The sequence below is a fragment of the Gallus gallus genome, chromosome 1 (genome assembly GCF_016699485.2).
Source record: "Gallus gallus isolate bGalGal1 chromosome 1, bGalGal1.mat.broiler.GRCg7b, whole genome shotgun sequence".
NCBI classification, from domain to species: Eukaryota; Metazoa; Chordata; class Aves; order Galliformes; family Phasianidae; genus Gallus; species Gallus gallus.
The window spans coordinates 69,821,503-69,836,348 of record NC_052532.1 but is presented as its reverse complement, the minus strand read 5'-3'; the positions used below and the strand labels follow the sequence as shown (position 1 = coordinate 69,836,348).

General features: G+C 42.8%; 1 protein-coding gene across 12 annotated transcripts in view; it reads right to left on the bottom strand.

The window, feature by feature from the left end:
• The window catches only part of PRR5 (proline rich 5), an 85,990-nt gene that overhangs the window by 33,364 nt on the left and 37,780 nt on the right, over positions 1 to 14,846 (bottom strand). For all 12 annotated transcript variants that reach the window (XM_040697632.1, XM_040697656.1, XM_040697648.1 and 9 more), the window contains 1 exon segment: positions 7,198 to 7,278. In XM_040697632.1, the coding sequence (XP_040553566.1) occupies positions 7,198 to 7,278 (81 nt within the window).

Below are 14,846 nucleotides of genomic sequence, written 5' to 3'. Positions count from 1 at the left end.
AAATAAACACAAGGAAGAGGTTTTTTTTTTTTTTTTTTTTTTTAGAAACTTCTAAGCATTTCAATCCTCTTTGGTTACAAATCTGATTAACTCAGACAAACTATCTATGGACAAAAGTTATCTAAGCCAGTCTACGCTTTAGCTGTATGTCTCTCAGTGCCATGGATGGCCACTGTATGGCTAGACCCCTCAGCATGATTGCTGTTACAACATATGGGAGAGGACAATCCTTTCAGTGTCTTGAGACTTCATCCTTTCCCATACACATTGACAATCGCACAGTCAAGTTTTAACACCTGCCTCCACAAAATTATTAAAACCATAAAGCATTAGAAGTGTTCACCAGCCCTTTAACAAGTAAAAAGAAGCTGTGCATGCCATGCATACTCAAAATGGTAATTTACTGTCCAAGTTGTTTTTCTTCTGGATCACAAGGAATGGAACTAAAGGTTTTTCTTACTTTGAACATGGATAATTAAACAATTTTATGTTAAAATAACAATAAAGTTGTGGTTTTGAATTCTACTATGCTAGTGACAATTTATTCCAAAGTGCTGCTTCCTTGTTTTTATTTATTTTTATTTATTATTGTTTTTATTTATTTATATTGTTTATTTATTTATTTTAATTTATTCCTTGTGCTGCTGTTTCAAAAACGTACTGGTATTTCACGCTGACAGATTTTGCTTAAATTTCTACCCTTTCCTCAAGCTAGCAGCTCTTTGAAGTCCTCGCTTCCTCATAGTCCTTAACAGGTGATATGCAAATACTTTCTCTTTTTATTCTTTAGATTCTACTGATAATTCTTGGCATGTACAGCAGGAAATAGAAAATGATGTTCTACTTATCTGATAACTGGCCCTCTGATAAAACAAAATCCCACCCCATTTCCACTTTTCAGCAGTGAATGAACTAAACAACAAGCTTGCAGTTAATTATATCATAGAATCATAGAGTCATGTTTAAAAGAGAACAAAAAACTTTTTTTTACAAATATATTAACAGTAAGAGGAGAGCTAAAGAGAATCTCCATCCTTTCGTGGATGCAGCGGGGAACACGACCACTGAGGATAAGGAAAAGGCTGAGGTTCTCAATGCTTTCTTTACATCTGTCTTTAAAAGTCAGATCAGCTTTCCTCGGGGTACTCTACCCCCTGACCTGGAAGTCTGGAATGAGGAGCAGAACAAATCCCCCACGATTCAGGTGGAAACAGTCTGAGACCTTCTACTCCACCTGGTCTGCCACAAGTCCATGGGGCCAGATGGGATCCACCTGAGGGTGCTGAGGGAGCTGGCAGAGGTGATAGCTGAGCCACTTTCCAACATTTATCAGCACTTCTGGTCAGTTGGAGAGGTCTCAGAGGATTGGAGACTTGTCAGTGTGACTCCCATCTGCAAGAATAGTCATAAGGAAAATCCAGGGAACTACAAGCCTGTCAGCCTGATCTTGGTGCCAGGGAAGGTTATGGAGCAGATTGTCTTGAGGGGGATCACATGGCATGTGTGGGACAACTGGGGGATTAGGCCTAGCCAACATGGGTTCACAAAGGGTAGGTCCTGCTTGACCAACCTGATCTTCTATGATGTAGTGACCCGCCTGGTGGATGAGGGAAAGACTGTTGATGTGGTCTACCTAGACTTCAGCAAAGCCTTTGACACTGTCTCCCACAGTGTTCTCCTGGGGAAGCTGTCAGCTCGTGGCTTGTACAGGTACACTCTGCTGGGTAAAGAATTGGCTGGAGGGCCAGAGCCAGAGAGTGGTGGTGAATGGAGTTAAATCCAGCTGGTGACCGGTCATGAGTGGTGTTCCCCAGGGGTCGGTGCTGGGGCCTGTCCTGTTTAATATCTTTACTGATGACCTGGATGAGGGCATTGAGTGCACCCTCAGTAAGTCTGCAGATGACACGTAGTTGGGAGAAAGTGTCAATCTTCCTGAGGGTAGGAAGGCCCTACACAGGGATCTGGACAGGGTGGACTGATGGGCTGAGTCCAATAGGATGAAGTTCAAGAAGGCCAAGTGCCAGGTCCTGCACTTTGGCCACAATAACCCCAGGCAACGCTACAGACTTGGGGCAGGGTGGCTGGGAGACTGTGTAGAGGAAATGGACCTGGAAGTATTGATCAGTGCTTGGCTGAACATGAGCCAGCAGTGTGCCCAGTTGGCCGAGAAGGCCAATGGTATCCTGGCTTGTATCAGAAATAGTGTTACTAGAAGGAGCAGGACTCAGCCTCAGTGAGACCACACTTTGAATACTGTGTTCAGTTTTGGGCCTCTCACTACAAAAAAAGATATTAACTCTCTGGGGCATGTTCAGAAAAGGGCAACAAAGCTGGTGAGTGGAGCACAATCCTTATGAGAAATGTCTGACGGAGCTGGGATTGTTGAGTCTGGAGAATAGGAGGCTCAGGTGTAGGCTTATCGCTCAGTACAACGCTCAGTACAACCTGAAGGGAGGTTGCGGCAAGCTGGGGGGTTGGCCTCTTCTCCCATGTAACTAGCAATAGGACTAGAGAGAATGGTTTCAAGTTGCTCCAGGGAAGATTCAGTTTGGATGTTAGGAAATAATTCTTCATCGAGAGAGTGGTAAGGAGCTGAGATGGGCTGCCCAGGGAGGTGGAGGAGTCCCATCTCTGGAGGTGTTCAAGGAATGTTTAGATATTGTACTGAGAGACACGGTTTAGTGGGAAATGTTGGTGATATGTGGATGGTTGGAATGGATGACCTTGGACATCTTTTCCAAACTTGGTGATTTTATGATTCTATGATTATATGCACTGGACTGCTTTACACTAAGCAGCAGCACAGCTACATTAACACCTCTGGTTACAGGGTAGAAAAATTGACAGCACAATTAATGCATCTTGCTCTTTGAATCCCTAATAATACAGACACTTCACACTGCTTAATTAATTTCTAGTGAAATAGTGAGGCCCTCAGGCCACATCAGAGCACCGCTGTTTGAAGTTCTCAGCACCATATTCATTTAAGAGTTCCACAACAAAACTGGACAGAAGACATTGCTTGCTCTTTATTCTTCAATCTTCATTTAATTTCCTTTAACAAAAATCAGTTAGGCTGTCATCTGTCAGAAGCTGGAAAATTCAGATTGCTGAGTAAATTTATCTAGATAAGTGGATGTCATGGTGGAATTCAGGTAAAAATCTGATTAAACCTTTAAGAGATCACTGACCAGACAAAAGACTTCAAGTGCATCTGATTTTGCTGACAGTTATTATGCAGTTTTATGATGCTTGTATATCATTATTATCAGACTTTCATTGCCTGTTTACTGACTTCATAAATTAATATGATAGTAAAATGCATATAAAATACATGAAAATAGCTCCTGTCTTTTTTTATCTTCCCGTTCCTGCTTCCTTTGTTCGTTTTGAGATTCTCTTGAAACATTACTCAGAATGTAAAGCCTAAGACAGTATTATAACTGATGTTAACTTTAATAGCAATTAGATTATATGAAGCAAATTTAAGGATGTGATTTTACTGGGTTTGAACTTTTGCTACAAAAGAGGAAACGCCACTGAAATGTGCTGTGTTTGCATCAAACCATTATCTCGAAACTCAAAAAAAAGGGAGCTATAAATGTGTATTAATCTTAGCACAAGATATTGTGCTTCCTCTGCATTTCCCTTACCTTTTCTTCCTTGATTTACAAGTGGTGTAAATAAACATACTGAAATGACATATTGTGCATGAAATGAAAAAGGTAAATGGACCATCATTTCCACTCTATTGCACAAATAAACCAAGAGAAATACTAAGCGGTAAGTACATGCATAGAGATTTTTGTTACTTAACCTTTTAATCAATCCTCTACTGTATTATATAGTAAGAGTTCACAAGAAGTAATGTACAAGACATACGCTGATGAGACCCCTCTTACGGGAGTATCTTCTCCGGTACCTGCAATATGGTGCATCTTTATTCAGGAGGTAGGGCAATTTGAAATAAACTGAAATCATACACTGTTTAGGGTTTTTTGTTGTTGTTTTGTTTGTTTTGTTGTTGTTATTTTGGAATAGGGCTCGTCAGTTCTATCCAACTTTTATTTATGGCCACTTTCTAATGCCAGAGTAATTACATAAGAATGGTGTCAAAAGGCACCAGTGTAAATGAGTGGCCAAACCTAGGGCAGTAAGTGAGACTATACTGATTCATACCCACTGACACTTATTAAGCAACCAGTGCATAAATAATCAGAGTACAAAGCCCCTACGTGTGTATTCAGGCTAGGAAACTATATGTAAGTATTTGCCCATGTGTGTGATATATGATAATTGAACACTGTGACATACTTGAGTCAAAATGAAGGTGCACAAACATCACAGGTGTAATGAAAGTGCTCGAATATTAACACTTAGACTGTGAGTCAATTGGGTATTCAAGGTTCAACTATGAAAATCTTCCAGAATCTGCTCCAATTGAAGTGTCAAAACAAAATCTTATTTTACCATTCAGTAAACGTTGAAAAAGGTTATTGATACTCGGTTGTTGATAACTCGAACACTTCCATACTCAAATTTTGCTCCATGGAAGTAATGGTGATGTGTTTCGTTTTAATTATCTATTTCTTGGGAAAATGTACTGGGAAAATGCATCTAAAACAATCTTAAGGCAAACATAGACTTGTCCCAGTTCCGTGGTCATATTTATGAACCAGATATTTTTACACTGAATACTAATATTAACCAAAAAAAAATTATATTGAATTAAACACCAACAGTAGTAACCCAGATTTTTTTGTATGTGTGAAGTTGGTAGTTTCTTAGTTATGGTTTGAGCTGACTTTAACTGAAGAGAAAGGTCTGAGTTGCAAGTAGTCGGGAGGTCCCACAGCATTAATGACTGTGATCAGCAGTAAAATGAAGAAACCAGCAGGAGTGCAGCTTCAAGAAAGAGGCCACGTCTGGACGTGTACACAAACAGGCTCAAAAAATACCACTACCATGCTTTCTTCTATAGACAGTGTTTTCTGTACTCCTAGTCCATTTGCTGTTTTCTCATCTTAGAATTCTGTCTGAATGAACTGCATGCAGGACACACGCCGAGAAGCTTCACCAAGAAGTCCAAGCAGTCAATGAGAGAAAGAGTGGAATTTGGCAATGAATTAGAAGGATGTTCAGGCCAAGTAGAAGGTGAGAGGGAACAACCTCTAGGCTGGGGCTCCTTTGAGTAACCTGCCCTTCCTTTCCAGGCTATAAAGGGAGGGTCATACACTTTCTGAACATGACTCTCACTAGAGGCTGGATTTGATCTGCTGGGAATCAAATACCTGTGGCAGGAACACAACTATGTGAACCAGTCTCAAAAGCCATGCTGCAGCCCATTACATATTCACTCACGCCACAAGTGATGCTGCTCATATCTTGCTTATGACAGCACCTTTCTAGATAGGTCTAGATTTCATAATATTTTGTCCATCAGTTCAGGTGTGAGTCACCAGACATTGTTCCTCCCAGAACAGAGCAAAACTGAATGATCAGCCAAGATGACAATGCAGCAGCATTATTCTTACACTAACAAAGGAAATAGGCCTATCATGCAGCAGCATAATCCACCACGAACTGGGAAAAAAAATCAGTCTGTTTGTAGTCAGCTTGCCTGTTCTGCTGCCTCAGATATTGCAATTAAACACAGCTGTATTAGCAAGTATCATTGTGCAGGGCTTACACCCAGGTGAATGAATGCAAAAACTGGGTGCTGTTCACCAGGTAACAGCTATTTTTCATTTGTTTACTGGTCCATACAAGATTATACATGTCTCATCAGAGGATAATTCCCTTTTCCTCTTCTGTTCCTCACTAGCAGACAAGCATCCTGAGGCAAGTGCAATGGACCAGGAAATCTCAGCCCAGAACGACCATTTTCTGTCATTCAGATGAAGCTGGAGAATCTTAGCTTCACTTACAGTAATGATCAACCATTATTCCAATAACCAACTCAAAATGATTGATGGATCATACTAACTGACAGCCATCCTAGAAAATCTATTCTTTGCATGTCATTTTCTCCCCAGTGAAATAAGAAATAACTGAAGAATAAGTTTATTTTAATTTCAAAAAGACAAAGAAAGAGGAAAAAAAAAGAGAGAGCTCACTGGCCAAATGTAATCTGCCTGGACTTCTCTGAAGATGTTCCCACAATTATACAGACTGGAACAGCATTTTCTGGATATTCTATGGATGTTGTCACACCATGGTGCCCAGACAGAGCAGGAATAATTATTAAGTGATAGAGAGTCATTGAGGATTTATCTGAAGACAGAGAGGGAATACAATGAGCTGTCTGTCTTTCGTAAATGCAGCTTGTTTTCCATTGCTAACTCTTCAAAGCACTGGGACAAGTTTCTAAAAGGAAATGTGCTACCTTGCCCTTGCCAGTGAGACAGTTTAGTAAATAATGACAGATGCTGTAAATCCGTGTTACCAGCTTAAGTCTTGGTAGATTTTTCTTTGTAACAAAAACTTAAATGACTAAAATGATGGGATTTTCATCTTTAGTTTTCTTTACATAAAAAAAAAAACAACAACTTACAACATTATATGCCTCACTAGTCTATATTTAGTCTATTGCAAACAGTATCAGCACAGCACGAGGGAAAAACAGGAACCTTAAATTGTGTTACTCAAGTCACTCTGCTGACAAGGCAGCTTTATAACATCTAGAGCACATTCAGTTCACACAGAAACAGAAGCTAGATGGAAGGGACTCCCAGGCACAATGTCTTTCCTTGCCCTGTCGCACTGAGTGCTTGGAGGCTTTACATCCTCCATGGAAGCAAAGGATGCACCTCAGAGATAGGCTTAGCATCAATGGAAAGGACAGCATAATTGCAGTGGTATAGAGCTGCATTGCTATGTGTTCAGGACAGGATCCTGGTTTTTCCTTCCTTAGTTTCAAACCAACATACCAAGAAAGATTCTGAAATGATCCATTCTTCCCATAACCCAACCTCCCCTCTGCAGAAGGAGGAACCCAGCTGCCTCTACACATCAAGGTGCTGACACACATCAGCACATCTATTCACCACGACTCAATGGATTGTACTGACTGAAATGACTACTGGGAAAAAAAAGAAAAGCCCACAATATTCCTACAGAAGATTTCAACTGCGAGTCCTAGGAAACCGTACTGTGCATGCCAGCTAATAACACCTTACGTAGAGCTGAGTCACTTACCTGACTCCTTCATTGAGGTTGTAGAGTTCATGATCGGGGAGACCCTTACGCTGGAACACGGCTATTACTCCATTGTGGATACTGAAAGAGGACAGGAGGAGTTATTAGCACCAGATCACACTTGAGAAAGGTATCGCTTCCACAATAAGGCAAACATCTCTTCCCAGATACCATGGTACCATTTTTAAAACTAATTGATGACTGCTGGTTGTATCTCAGATGCCTTAAAATGAATTGTTCTCTAGAAAACAAATGACATTTTTGAAAAGCATCTCTTTTTGATTTTTTTCAATTTCACCATTTTAATAGTTACACACCCAGAATCATTATCTCAGAAAATTTAGCCTCATATATTCTAGGTACTTCTGTATAATTTTAAGTATATTTTTGTCCATATTTTATAGGCTGACTACAGAGATAATTTACAACTTCACTATGAGATCAGTTTGATATTTCCAGCATTGTTGGCATCTGAGTTATGATGACTTGATTTCTTTACTAACAACCCAGCATTTGTCAAGTCTGGACACTGGACCTGAAGCTTAATTCACAAAGAAAGCATCCATTTATTAGAACAGGGTTATTGGAATCTCAAAAATCATTAGTTCTTTAAAAAATAGAAAAGGCAGAAACGCTACACAACTATGAACTTTAAGGCAATTTAATCAACCTCTCATTCATTTTCAAAAGAGGAGCAATAGGAAAGGGGCAACATTTACAGCAGTAGCGGTTACAAAACACTGCTTTCTGTTTCTCAAAACTTGGTGCTCTTGCTCCAGCTAAAGAAAAACCAAGATTGCATAAAAAGAACAACAGGTGGAGAGTTTCTGAGGCAGACAGCAACAAACGAAATGGCATGCTAACCATCTGTCCTACAGCAATGCTCCCTTTTCATTTTCATTGATGTATGTAACTGTTCTGAAGCAGATGTTCCGTGGTGGTGGTGGTGATTTTCTTCTGCCATCAGCCACAAGTGAAGCTATGACTGAGAGCGGCAGAATTCTCTAGCTCAACAGAAAGCCAAATATCCAGCACTACCTGTAAGTGGAGCACATGGCCACCATCCTCACAAATGCTAAGATGCTGAATGACAAACCCCTGCAAAGTGTTGCACGTTTTACAGAGCAATCCACATGCTTGGCAGAGATGCTTACCAAACCCACAAATTTAACAAGACCACACCTCAAAAGGTTACTGAAATGAGTTCAAGTGCTTCAGGATGAAGCCCTGAAATGCTCCTGAAACACACAGAATGCAATTAGTGTGATGACACATCAGTCTAAATCACTGAGCTGAGGTCTGAGGGCAAAGGTGAAGAAATGCTAGTGAAAGGTGAGACCAAACCTGTTCCAGTACTAGCAGAAGGAAGGCAGAAGTCTCCTTCCTTTCCCCGTCCCAATTCCATCTTTTACAGCTTCACAGCAGACCTCATCTTTGATTCCTAAAGAAAAGAAGACTGATACAATCTTCCCACCTGTTAGCTAATCCCCAATCTTGTAGATGCTTGGCAATTTTTGCCACTTTTAAGCATGTAGCTAAAATCCTCAAAATACTAAGGGCTTTTAGGTTTCAGTTGGGTCTGCAGTGTCACAGCAAGGCTTGGTATTTGCTGCTTAGGAGGAGATGTGGAGGGTGTGTGGGAAATGGAGGGACCCACATCAAACCTCCTCAGGTCCACAGTAAAGAAAGCCCTTGTGATGCTTGTTGGAAACAGAGGAGTGAGCTGGCAGATAGTACTGCGGACCCAACGATACCAAACAGCAAAGAGAAGCTCAGTCGCATTCATCTGTGGGTAAAGGACATTAAAAGAGCCAGCTGAAGGATACGACACGCTGGGGAGAAATGCACAAGCAGATCCAAATAGGAATTGCTATTGCCTTCTCTCTCTTGGTGCTAAGCACTCCCACATACACAGTGGTCACCCTTTCCCCCATGCACTTATGTGCACAGACACAGACATGCAGGATAATCTAACCCAGTTTATTTTGGCTGGCTCGAGCAATCACATTCCATTTACAACTATTTGAAAATTGGCAGCTAAGTGTCTCCAGTATATAGCGAGGCGACTTGGGTATTTTCATATTGTGAGTAATATGTGAAGTACGATTAATGTAGCGAACAAAACAAGCAGTCTTTACACGCTCTTCTGATTCGGAAATGAACTTTGCAGTGTTCCTGCCATCCTTCTGCAGGGAGGAATGACTAAACCTCTCTCCTAGAAGCCAGTATGCTCTCGCTTTCTCTCTGGCACTTTTCTAAACGAGGGGGAGGTTTTCTCTTTCCAGCTTAGCAGGTCCAGCATAATCCCTCAAAGAAATATCACAGAGCAAGGTTTTTTAGTGAGAACTATGGGTTGCAAACACCTATAAGCATCCTAGCGATGATGCTTCCATCTGCCTGGGATCCTCCTTGAAGTGAGGGATGGCTGTCTAGCCCACAGGACAAGTTTTGGTCCCGCTGCCCTGCCTTCCCATCTCAGCCAGCAGTGCATTCATGCAGGATGCAGGGATGCAGTTACAGTGTGGGCACACCACTGTGGTCTGCCACTCAGTGCTTGCTCAGCAGAATACAGAGGAGTCAGAAAAATAAGAATGCCATTGATGGCGTAAGCTGGTGTCAGAGTAATAAAAAGCTAGCCTAAATCCTCTTAGTAAAGGTAAGCTAATGAAAAAAACCAGCAAATCCAACCGTGCTTCAAGTAATGCTATGGTTTCCTTAATGAGCGATTGTTTAAACGGGTTTAGTCAGATCAGTACAACCTTTTGGTGAAAAGAAAGCCTGAGCTGCTGCTTACACACAAGAGTTCTGCAAGATGCTTGAGCTGGGTGGATCACTTGTGCCCGCGACCAACCTCCATTGAGGTTTAAGTCATGATGTACATAATTAAACTTACATTTTAATGGTTACGCTAAATTGGAAATGCTTTGTAAACTGCCTCCTTTAACTCTTTTACATCATGAAAGTTAATAATGGGTGTACTCATCCTCTGATATTACTGTGAACACCTTCCCTGGAGCTGCTGTGCATGTAAATGTGTGCTCAAGGTGAAGAAGAAAGCAGCACAGAAGACAAAACAGAGCCGAAAAGAAACCAAAAATGGGTCTGTTCCCGAGGTACCCATACTTGGTACCAAATAAGGCTGTAATCTCCAAACAAGACAAGAACCCATATGATTTTAAGTCCAGGATTATGAATGTTTCTGGTGTGCTGTATTGTACCAATAGATGCATTTTCCACGTAACTGCCCACGCAACCTCCTAGTCCTACATTACTGTGCTTTCTCTCATTTTAGGAAATGAGCAATTTCTAGCAGAACCCCATCAGTATCTTCTGGTGGAGAAGGGGACTGGAAGCTCTGTGCACCCAAGCAGTGAGCATATGAAGCATGCTGCCATACTGCAAGAGAACACAAATCTCTGCATTATGGGATTATTGCACTTTTTGAGAGTACAGTATTAATTCGTATGCCAGCTCCTCAGCTAGCAGGACTTGGGGCCAAGTGCTGTGGCTGTGTTATTTAACATGTGCTATTTAATACGGATTAGTGTCGGTGCACTAAGACACATTTTGCAAGCACCTTTCCATACAAATGCAAGCCATGAGCCATTCTTGGTGTAAAGACAATGGCTGGTATCCACAAGAAGAAAACATTTTGAGAAACCAGCAGTGGAGCAGGAGGAAGCCTGGGAGGAGGCATGGGCCAGTGAGGGGAACAGGTGAGTACCCACAGTAGGCTGAGCCCAGGAGTGGAAATTTGGATCAGAGAACTGCGGAGATCACTGTTGAGTAGAAAATTAAAGTCTACAAAAACTTCACAGCTTGGTAGAGTTGTGTCAGTTTTGTCCAGTATTTCAATCATGACAAGAAGAAAGAAAGAATGACAAAAAACGTTTTGATAATGTTCTTTTCTTTGCCTTTAGAATTAAGACAAAATGCTGGGTCACTCCAGTAGTTGCCACAAATTACAGCTGATTGCCAAAAGGTAACTACAGTTGAGAAGGTTCTCACAGCAGAAAAAATCAACCCAGTCCACTAAGAAATTTCAGCTCTCTGGGGAGATCACTCATTCCAGATTTGCCTGACCCTGCAGAGACTACAGCTGCAAGACTACAGCTGCAGCACACAGCCCTGGCTTCCCCACTGTTTACATTAGCATGGAGGGATATGGAAGATGTCAATCTCTTTGTGTTTGATACTCACTGTTGACACTCTTGACCACCCTAATAGTATGAGTGCCAAGGCAAGAAGGCTGGGGCTTATTTTTCTGATTTTTACCTCACAGAAAGACTTTGCCCCTGCAGCTCACTATCACCAACACATCCACTTTGCTTGAGTCACTAGCTGAGCACCCAGACACCACTGCCTTCTGCCCCACTGCTGGCTACTCCAGCCCTAAAATACCCCTGATGTTTTTAAGAATCCAAAAAGGAAAAACTGTGGTGATCAAAACACTGCTTTCTGTCTCCCATAACAACCTCATAAGTAAGCTCCAGAAGTGTGGGATAGATGAGTGGACAGTGAGGTGGACGGGCTAGAGAATTGGGTGCAGAGGGATCTGGTGAGGTTCAAGAGCAAGTGTAGAGTCTAGACCTCGGGAGGAGTAACTGCACGCATCACAACAGGCTAGGAACAGACCTGCTGGAAAGGAGCTCTGCAGAGAAGGACCTGGATGTGTTGGTGGACAGCGGGTTGACCATGAGCCAGCAGTGTGCCCTTGTGGCTAAGGAGGACAGTGGTATCCTAATATGCATTAAAAAGAGTGTGACAAGCAGGTCAAGGGAGGTGATCTTTTCCTTCAACTCTGCCCTGGTGAGGCTACATCTGAAATACTGTGTCCAGGTTTGGGCTCCCCAGTTCAACAAAGACGGGGAATTTTGAGAGAGAGTCCCACAGGGGGTCACAAAGAACATTAGGAGTCTGGAGCAACTCCCTTATGAGGAAAGGCTGAGAGCCCTGGGACTGTTCAGTCTGGAGGAGACTGAGATCTTACCAGTATTTATAAATATCTAAAGGCTGGGAGTCAAATGGATGGGCCAGGCTCTATTTAGCAGTGCCCAGCAAGAGAAAAAAAGGGCAATGGACGAACTGGAACACAGGAAGTTCCATCTGAACATGAGGAAAAGTTTCTTTACTTTGAGTGTGACAGAGGATGCTTCTCAGAGAGGTCACGGAGTCTCCTCCTCTGGAGATATTCAAAACCCTCCTGGACACTTTCCTATGTAACCTACTGTACTGAACCTGCTTTAGCAGAGGGGGTGGGCTAAATGATCCCCAGAGGTTCTTTCCAGCCCCTACAATTCTGTGATTCCTTGACTCCATCAGATCAGAAGCAGTTTGCCTGCAGATCTGAGAAACAACTGCAAAACGTGACTGCCTGTTTGGTCCAACCAGATCACAGCCTCAGGCTGGGACCACCTGGCAAAGCACATATAATCACTCTCTGCTAGCACCAAAGAGTTAAATGGCAATGTTTTTGAAAGGGAAAAAATGACTGAGGGCTCCTTTTCCTCTGGACAGTGTTTGGAATAGCTAATTTGCAATAATTAACCTGATAAAACTCCTTGAAGACACCCCTGCTCCAGAAGATACACTCATTTTTCTGAATTAGCTTAATTCAATCTGGACAATCCCACTTTCAGAACAGCTTCAGTCCAGCTGGAAGTCCACAGGCTTTGTCCTTGTCAAAGTAACATTGCAGCTGCTAGTTCACTGATATTTCATAAAATTTCTAGCTAAGGTAAAGCAACCTGCAAAGTGGCATAGGCTGTAATTATGCACTGGATCATACAACTGAAATTAAGCTGGTCTGCAAAACTGTCTTCAAAGAGTTTTGGAGACATTAGTTCCCCAACTTCACCAACTCTAAATACTACTATGACTTATGAAAAAGTTGGGAAAGACAGGTGAAGGGACTTCCCTGAGCTGTACCAAGATTTCATATCTTATGGAGTGTAAGATCATAGAGATTCTGGCTTCTGATCATACCTGCATTCAAACAAGTACAGACGAGCCTGGAGAGCCCTGAGAAGCAGTGTCCACCACCACTTCTTAGAGCAGTAGTCAAGGCTGGGCATGCTGCACTAGTGTGGTGGTAGCTTGGCCAGGTGAGAAGTCCCCTGCCCCCTTCCCCACCCTGCAGCTTGCCTCTGGCTCTCACCCATGTAAGCAAGTGCTCTCCAGAGGACTCCCACTGAAGGGACAGGAAAAAGAAGCCAGTCCTCCTCGCACAGGCAGGAATATTTCTAAATAAATACTAAATACTGGGAGAAGGAAGTTTTCCCAGTAGAAGTAGTAGATGCATATGCAGTGCATCTATTACCACACATACTGTATCTATTGAATATGGAATAGGTCTGGAATGTTTTCTCCGCTAGAGAAGCCTCACTGTGATCTGAAAAAAAAAAAACCCATTCACGTTTAATTAGGAGATGAAACATGGTTCCTGTGACTGTAAAAATTACTTCACAGGAAGTTATTGCACACATTACAACCCTATAAAAATTACCCCAAACCATAAAGCTCTGATTCTGCATGTCTGCTTGGCTTTACTGCTGGCATCACTGCCATAACAGGCATCTCATCTCTGTGCTCTTTGCCTTTCCATCACCACCTCCTACTCCTTCACATTCCCCTTAACTTCCCCATTTTCACACAGCAAGAGGACAGAAGCACCTTCCACTAGAGGTTTTTCCACAGCGGAGCCTGGGCAGCATCTGCCTATCCTATCTGGGCAGTGTGTGCTAGCTTGCTCAGAAAGAAAAACTTGCTGCATTTTATTTGCCCCAGCAGCAAGCCCAGGATTACAAACCCCAGGTTTCTTGGTCCGATTGGTTTAGTCAGCACTCAGCCCTCATTTTTTGCCTGAAGCAGAAGAGGGCGGGGAGTGGGGGAAGGAATTGAAGACAATTCTAGTGAAAAAAATCTAAGCTATTTTAATCCAATGCAAATTCTGTGAGCTGTAATGAAACTGCATTGTTCCACTATGTTGCTGCGGGTTGCTAGTTAACATGCGACCTGTGAGCTGATGCACCGATCTTCTGCGGTTCGTGGGAACGCAGGCTCGGAAGAAGCTGTGATATAAAGCCTGATTTGCAGCTCATCACCGATTTCTCTTGATCTAGCAGCGCCAAGAATTTTTACAGCACTTCTGTTTGGAGGTGACGGAAAGGTATTACGGAGGAAGAAATTGTCCCTGCCCGCAACAGGCACCGCGTTCCCCCTTGCAAGCCCTGCCATTAGGCTTCAGAAGGCAGCAGTCTCTGGGCTGAGAGGCAGCAGAGGGGATGCATCTGGGCAGCCAGGCTGCAGTGACACAAAGCCTGCTGGCAGAAGAGGGGCTGCAGGTCCTTGGCAGAGATGGCCCACCGTGACTGAGCAGTGATACACAGAAGGTCCCACTGGTGTGACTGCAGCTTGGACTTGCTCCACCTCAAAGTACACCACCACCAGCCTGGTGCAGGGCAGGGCCTGCCATGAGGCTGTGCTTTCCCTCTCCCTAAACCCGTTTTGATGCAGTGGGTACGACGCCTCTCTCCAAAGCAGATACCCGCATGGCACGCCCAGGCACAGCTGCTCCCAAGAAACAAGAACCGGCAGTGCATTTAAATATAGCACAGCCAGGACTGGCGAGAGGGGCGAACTCTTCTGGT